Source organism: Neophocaena asiaeorientalis, unplaced genomic scaffold (assembly GCF_003031525.2).
Source record: "Neophocaena asiaeorientalis asiaeorientalis breed wild unplaced genomic scaffold, Neophocaena_asiaeorientalis_V1.1 scaffold240, whole genome shotgun sequence".
NCBI lineage: Eukaryota > Metazoa > Chordata > Mammalia > Artiodactyla > Phocoenidae > Neophocaena > Neophocaena asiaeorientalis.
In genome coordinates this window covers 8,874,490-8,882,192 of record NW_020185331.1, presented here as the reverse complement: position 1 = coordinate 8,882,192, position 7,703 = coordinate 8,874,490, and the positions used below count along the sequence as shown (strand labels likewise).

Genomic DNA, 7,703 nt, shown 5'->3' with positions numbered 1-7,703 from the left:
ATATAAAAGTGTGTGTGTGTGTGTGTGTGTGTGTGTGTGTGTGTGTGTGTGTGTGAGTGAGAGAGAGAGAGAGAAATAGAGACTTGGTTTAAGTCATAGTTCTTCCATTCACTGTTTCTGAGTCCTTTGGAATGACACTAACCATTGAGGCCCTCACTGTTCGTGTCTGCTCAGTGACAATCACTGCCCCACCTTCCATTGGTGAAAGTCAATTGCAATAATGTCTATGATAAATGGAAGGTGTTCTTTCCCTCCTGACTTCCTGCCAATAGTGGTATGAGTTCTGAAGCATTTCTGGACTCCTTTGCACTGTGTTTGCCTGAGTAAATGAAAGAGACCTTAATTTTTCAATTTCGAGCTGGAAGCACATTTGCCTTGGGTGTTCCATTCAGTGAACCGCTCCTGTCTCGTCACACACTCATACCTCACAGCTTAAGCTCTGCTTGACTCACAGAGGAGAGAGAATCACAGAGGTTGCTTCGTTTTAGTGCTTCCTAAAGGCTGATCCTACTAAAATAACTAAGCCTGTTTTCTGAGAAAAAGGGCTTGACTTGTGTTTTTCACCCAAACTGGTACATGAGATAGGCTTTCCAGTAGTGGTTACTGCGTGGCTGGGAAGTAATTCTTCAACAACCAGACAGAGCAGAAGCAGTCTCGGGTCTTGTCTGAAATCATCAACATTACAGTCACCTATTCTTGAATTTTTTACCTGGGTAACCAGAATGTTGTGCTCTTGGCTTTCAACAGAGAAAAGCCACGGAAAATGGTGCTTAAAGGTCACCTGAATTTCTGGGTATCAGGCTTTGCTTAGATTGATGGAAGGTAAAGGTCCGCATCCAGGCTTCTAAGGGGTACGTGTGGCTTTGCCTTTTATGCTGGAGCTATGCTATGTTTGCAAAATATCACTTTTCTAGAGGGTAAAAATTAATTGCAAACAAAGTCATTAAAGTAGGGCAGGCTTGACCCTGAGATACAGGAGCAGGGTTTGGAGGCAGAGAGACATGTTGCCCAGAGCTGCACGCTACAAGCAAAGTTAAGGAGGGAGAATCTTTTATGGCTGCCAAGGCACCTCTTTGGCCCAAGTGGAGAACTCACTGCCTCTGAGAGGCTGGCACCTCCTGGCGTGAGCTGTCAGGACTTGGGCAAGTTATGGAGACGACCCTGGACTGCACATTCCTCCTCCAGCATCAGAGCAGCTGCCCTTGTAAAATATTCACTTAGCCATCAGTTTCTAAGTGCAAAAAATGTAAACAACCAGTCCTTTCTCTCATATGGCAGCTGCTGGGATAGGTGTTAGAGGGGTTGGATAATTCATAAAAATATTCCTGTTGATTTTTTTTCTGGTTTTCTGCATTGCTTAGTGGGAAAAGCTTTCATTCAGAGTATAAGAAAATGTAATACTTATATTATTATAAATATTGATTCAAAGTAATAATAGCAGTAGCAATAAAAGCTAAGATTTATATAAAGGTCTTACTATGTGCCTAGCACTGTTGCCAGTGCTTTCCATACATCAATTCATTTGATCCTCACAAACACCTAATGAGATGTGCACTTTTATTCTCATGTCACCCTATCAGCCACATGAAGGTGAAGTAATTTGCCCAGGAGCTCACAGCCAGCACGTGATAGAGCAGGCCTTGAATCCAAGCAGTCTGGCTCCAGAGTCTGTGCTTTAAATTTTCCACTGCGCTTCTTGAACGGGCCTGCTGGAGCCTTCTGGGGGCTGGGACAGGCTCAGATGCATCTTCATGTCAAGCCGTGTGACGTGCGTCTTGTGTGTACGTCCCACGTGGTTTTCCGGGACTCACTGTGCCTCTGTGTGAACAGTGCAAGCCTGTCGCAGAGTCACGCCTACCCACCTGCCTGCTCGTGACCATGACCATGCCTTGCTTTCTCCCCTAGCCCCGCTGGTGGACCTCACTCCAACCCATAGTGGCTCCGCCATGCTGATGCTGCTGTCCGTGGTGTTTGTGGGGCTGGCGGTGTTCGTCATCTACAAGTTCAAAAGGTGCGTGTCCCTCCGTCCGTGTCTCCCCCCTTCCCCCTTCTCCCACGACAGGTTCAGAAGCATTTGTCGCAGCGATGTCCGTGTCCCGTGCACAGCAGTGATGGTTTCTGTTAATGTTTTAGGAAGATCCCGGGGATTAATGTTTATGCCCAGATGCAGAATGAGAAAGAACAAGAGATGGTCAGTCAAGTCAGTCACCCTGAAAGCAGGCCCTGTATCCCTCAGACTGAGCTCAGGCGGCCTGGCCAGCTGATAGATGAGAAGGTGGAGTCCCAGCTCATAGGTAAATGATTCCTGGCAGCCCTCAGCCGTTCAGCCTGAGTAGTCAATGGCTGGCTCTCTCTCTAACCCCTTCCTGGCTTGAAGTAACCACTTTTTCTGCTCTAACACCCTTGAGAGAAACAGCTAAGATGCCTCTTTCCCTGCTTCTTTCCATTAGAGAGAAAAAAAAAAAAAACCTTTCTTGCTCCTATTGTTTTTTTTTTTCTCTTATGAGTGTATTCCTCTTTTTTTCAAAAACCCTTGCTGAAACATTGGGCTTCAAGTGTTCATGGTCAAAGAGCAAAGTGTTTGTTCTAACAATATACAAGAAGGGCAGGCCTCAGAGGCTGGATCTGCTGGTCTGGAGGGCTGGGCATGGTTTGAGGGTGTATAACGACCAGAGCAAGCTGTGGCAGCATCACCTGGAGACGGCTCTAAGGAGGGCACGCGGCTCCAGAACATGCATAGAAGAAAGACAGACTGATCACCCTGGGATTTTTAAAAATCTAGCAGTAATCAAAAACTGCCCCCCAGGAAACATGGAACCTGAGAATTCAAGAGCCGTGAAGTTGGCAGAACTTATCTCAGGAGTGGGGTTTCCTGAGAGAGAGTGCTGGAGGGTTAGACTGTGACAGAGCAGATTGGCAGATTTCTTCCTCCTTTTCACCTGTGCCCTACCAGGAGTCTTAAAACTGGATTTCAGCGTAATTCGGTAGGGCTCACTCTGTCTGGGGAGGAAGCATGGGAAGCTAACAGCTAGGTATAGAGAGTCTCAGGGTCATTGCTAAGTTCTACTATTTATTGTGGAGGGAATTTCCCAGGAAATTAGATAAACCCATGAGGCCACCATTGTGATCCATTTCTCTCCTTGTTTCCTCCTGTCTGATGACTCTAGGACTTGAAGCTGTAAATGTTCCCATCTAGACCCTGCATTGCTGACTCTGATGGATAAATTATTATATAAGCATTCATGCTTCACTCTGATGTGATAATGCCAAATCACCTAGAACGTCCTATGACTGTTAATCTGGTACCTGGGGAAAAAAATGAGTACTTAAAGGGAAGCAGAGCCTTCTCTTTAAGTGAACATGGGAACGTTCTGTGGCTGTATTAAGGCGAAATTTAAATGTGCTGCCAGGCTCATATCAGAGGTAATAATAACAATGGCCCCGCATCTGGTGTCCAGTTTCCACAGTGTGCTTCCTCTTATTTGGGGAGACGGTGAGAAATGCGTAATTACTTTGGGTTAAAAAGAAAAAGGCTTTTCTGTCTTCAAGTCCAGAGAAGCGTTCACCCTATTTACTTCTAAAGCTTCTAAGTGCATTTTTGTGGGTCATTTGGTTTTCAGTCCCATTTCCATGGGGTATGAAGCACAGCCGCTGTTTGCTTTATTAAAGTAGCAATCCCTCCTTCGCCAGGAAGAGCTCCCAGCACGTTACACCGTCTCTGACACCTTTCCATTGCCAGTGTCATTAAATGAGTAAGTGTTACACGTTTTCTCTTAGGAGAGTAGCTTTACCCTCCCCTTCCTCCCCTTCTACTCAACCTGGTGACTCATCTCTCCGATTGCAAAGAGCAAGACACGCCACTCCACCTTCAACGCCAAAGCGGGGATCTGCTGGGGCTCAATTTGCCATTTAAGGAAAACCCCCAAAGGCTACAGGCGACCTGCTGATCAGGAAGGAATTTCGCTCTTGTCAAGTGCATCCTTCTCCATGACCACTAACTTTGTGTTTTTTTTCTTTGTTGTTCTGTTTCCTATTTTGCCAGGAAGTATTTCCATAGTTGCTGAGAATCAAAGCACAAAAGAAATCCCTACCTATGTAAATGTTTGACTGGAGGACGCCAGTAAAAACAAAAACAAACAAATAAAATAAAAACAGTCAAAATCTAAACAAACAAACAAACAAACACTCACTGCATCGGGACTTTTTAATTCTTCAGACACAGACAACAAGGGTTTTTAGCTTTAAGCCTGTGCATGTGGACAGTACCTTGAGAACATGCTTGGAGGGGCAGTGTACAGGTGCTCTATTTTAATGGAAAAAACACTCCCCTCCCCCTTTCTTCTCCTCTCTCTTTTTTCTGATTGGTTGTGTTTGTAGAATATTCCTAACATATATAGGCCAAGGAAATCTGCATGTATTTTTGGAAATATTCTTGGCTCTAGACTTAACAGCTATTTTAGCACTACAGGCGGATGGGTGGATTAGCTACCCCAGCCCTCTTCACAAGACACAAAGACATGCACAGGAGTTTGAAACCCTGGGCTGTTTCTCTGTTCCACTTTACTTGTTGCCATTTTTCCCTTCTAAGTTATCTTTGGGAGCTCTGTTGGCCGGCAGGGGCCACAGGTTGCCTTCTCCATTCTGTACGGCCACAGGGACGAAGAAGCAAGTTCAAGTTCCATGGATGCAGGCAGAATAGGGAAAGAAGGAAGGCAGTCCGGCAGGAGTGTCAAAAGTGGACCTGTGTTTCCTGTTCCCCCCTTCCCATCACGATAGCTTCCCCTTGTAGCTTTCCCTACTCCTGCCCTGTGTAGAAAACAGAATCCCAGTTACCCGCATTCTTACCTTCCTATTTGTTTGCTCTCCACGTGTGGTCGTGATCTGTCAATGTCTTTATGTCTCTTCCTTCCAGTCCCCAAGTTATCCTTCAACTGCTCCTGCCTTTTCTTCCCAAACATGTTGCTAGATTCTGGGCATTCATCCTGATGTTCTTTAAATACTGCCCTCGCCTCTGGCAACCCTGCCTCCACCACCCAAAGCTAATGATCTCTCTGTCAACTTTGCACACGCCCATGCATGCAGCCTCCACACACACTGACCAAGCAGCATCCTGCCCTGCAGGGTTTACCTTCACGTATTATTATTATTATTTTTTTGTATCCTCCTGTAGACCTGCCTCTTCCTAATATCCTTGCCTTTCCCCCCTGGAAACATATAATGTGTGTGAAAGAGTTGAGATATGCAAAGCAATTCAAACCTGGCCCATGTACCTTAGAAAAGAAAGCATACAGATGAATAGTGGTTTTGTCACACCTTAACAAAAGTCTCCTGCAGTCAGATTCCAGAAGATTCTTGTGAGACATGTTTTGAACGTGTTACTATGTGGCAGGGCAATTTCCTCCTGTGAGGGTTGCCGTTACCCAGTATTTCCCCTCTCACAGTGGAGTGAAAGTATTTGTAAAATGGAACCGATGTTAGGCAGAAGAAGAAGCAGGTTAATGGATCTGATGTTTGAGTGTCAAAAAGTCTTGAGATTATACGGAGGTCTTGTCTTATATTAGGATGGGGTTGTGATTATTGTAAGATGACCCTAGACTTCTTACATGTGTGCTCTCTGATCTCTGAACATAGTATCAGCAAAGGAAAATTTAATAAGCATAAAGGGGAGGAGTTATCAGACTCAAGCAGATGGGCTCAAAGCATGAAGAAATCCCAGTTCTCCCAGGGCCATCATGAAAGAAGGTTCAGAGAAAGAGGGAAACAAAAGTATGTGAAGCAGGAGCCCTTGGAGTATTATGGATTGGATAAAGCCCACTCTAAAATGTAGGAGAGAGTGGTTTAAAAAGACCTCTCAGAGTGCAGCCTCCTACTTGGCCATGTCCCCAGGCCAGCGTCAGGGTATAACAGGGCCCTGGGGACAATGGGGGTGCCCTAAAGATCCTGACAACCACTGCCCTTGTGTAGCTCAAGTAGGGGAAGAGTAGCAACACTTCAGTCAGAAGTTAATCAAGCAGAAGATTTTATGGCTGAAGATGCTCTGTATGAATGTGGGAAACGGATTATGCCTAAGGCAGCCGTCTATTTGTAGAACTCAAATGATCCCCGACCTGCCAGGCTTCCTATCCCATGGGAAACAGCCTCACTGAATCTCTTCAGTTGGAGCCTCCCCAATTTTATCTGGAAAACAGAGTGTTTGGAAACCAAAAGAGGCTCATTCACAACAGTACAGGGAGTCCTCAGAGTTGCAGTTCAATAATTTTCATTGTTAAACTATGAAAAAGGGAATAACAATCTAGCACAGTGCCTTGCCTAGAGTAGGTATTAAGAAAGTTATTTGTTCAAAGAAGAAATGAATGAATACATGAGAAGACATAGCGAAGAAGGGCTTGTAAGTCCTAACCTAAAATAGAGGTGGACGTGAGATGCCTGGCGTTTTGGAAAGTGATCAGAGATGGCTGGTTCTAGATTCAGCATCTCCAGGGTCCTCATGTGCCTCTCCTCAGAGCTCCCTCCCACCTGTAGGAGACTAGTGAGGCAAAGTACTGCTCAGAGGGGACCTTATTATTCTTATGATCTAGCTCCATGTTTCTCAAGGCGTGGTACCCAGACCAGCAGTATCGGCATCACCTCGGACTTGTTAGAAACACAGATTTTGGGTCCCACTGACCCCAGACCTACTGAATTAGAAACTCCAGGGTTGGGGCCCAGCAATCTGTTTTTACAAGCTCTTCGGGTGATTGTGAAATACACTAAAGTTGGAGAACCACTGTACTAGGCCATGCCAGCTCAATCCCGAAGAGAAGGTAGTAATGAGAAGCTGCCAATGGGAGGGACCCACGTGCCTACCTACTCAACAACAGCAGGTGCAGACACAATGAGGAGTTTGGTAGGCTTGAGGCCAGAGGAATGGGTGGGGAGGGATGGATGGGGAAGGTAAGATTCAGGGCAAGCTACAAATCTGATACTGCAACGTTTTCCAAAATCCCGGAAGGCAAACTGTGCGTGCTCTACCCTGAACTACCCAACCAACATTTTCTCCTTTGCCTTATTTTTAATTGGATTCACTGTCCAAAATGCAGAGGTTTGCTTTGCTTTTTTTCAGAAGTTCCAAACAGCAACTTTGAGAGGAATGGGGTGCTTGGCAGCTGTTCTGTGTTTTCCAGGATTCCAACTGAGCATTGAAATTCCCTCATTTGCCAACTTATTTTTATAGGAAGCCAATTTAAAAAAAAAAAAAAAAAAAAAGTTTTCTTATAGTATTGAACTACTTCTAATTTTAAAATGACTTTTTTGATGTATTTTTTGTTAAATACTATGTAGTGTAATGTATAATTGCTCTTGTTTATTGCTTTTACAGTCATATTTATTAAACAGATAATGTCTCTGAAGTCTATGCCTCAAGGTGTTTATTTTATTCCAAACTTTGGTGTTCGGTCCAGATATAGAAGCGATGCATCTATAGGGTTTCTTAAAGACTAATTGCATGAGAATTTAGTAAACACTACAGGTTTGAGGGGTTTGGTTTTTGGGGAGTTTTGGGTTTTTTGTTATCAACGTAGGATATATATTCTGCCATCTAAATTCTAACCTGCATTTCAGGTGACTGTATAATATCTGTTGCTTTACTGTTACTTTATTCTATAGTATTTAAAAAAATCACTCCAAGCTGGTTACATTGGAATGAGTAACATTCTCACTATTGT

General features: G+C 44.5%; 1 protein-coding gene across 4 annotated transcripts in view; it reads left to right on the top strand.

The window, feature by feature from the left end:
• Positions 1-4,217, top strand: part of SORCS1 (sortilin related VPS10 domain containing receptor 1) — a 539,290-nt gene extending 535,073 nt beyond the window's left edge. Inside the window, exons 25-27 of one of the 4 annotated variants that reach the window (XM_024734896.1) lie at positions 1,906-2,011; positions 2,134-2,294; positions 4,043-4,217. In XM_024734896.1, the coding sequence (XP_024590664.1) occupies positions 1,906-2,011; positions 2,134-2,294; positions 4,043-4,107 (332 nt within the window). In that variant the 3' untranslated portion in view covers positions 4,108-4,217. Of the gene's footprint in view, positions 1-1,905; positions 2,012-2,133; positions 2,295-3,777; positions 3,914-4,042 lie in introns of those variants that run through there. The other 3 variants (XM_024734897.1, XM_024734898.1, XM_024734899.1) reach the window with 3 other exon arrangements.
• Positions 4,218-7,703: the final 3,486 nt, after the last annotated feature.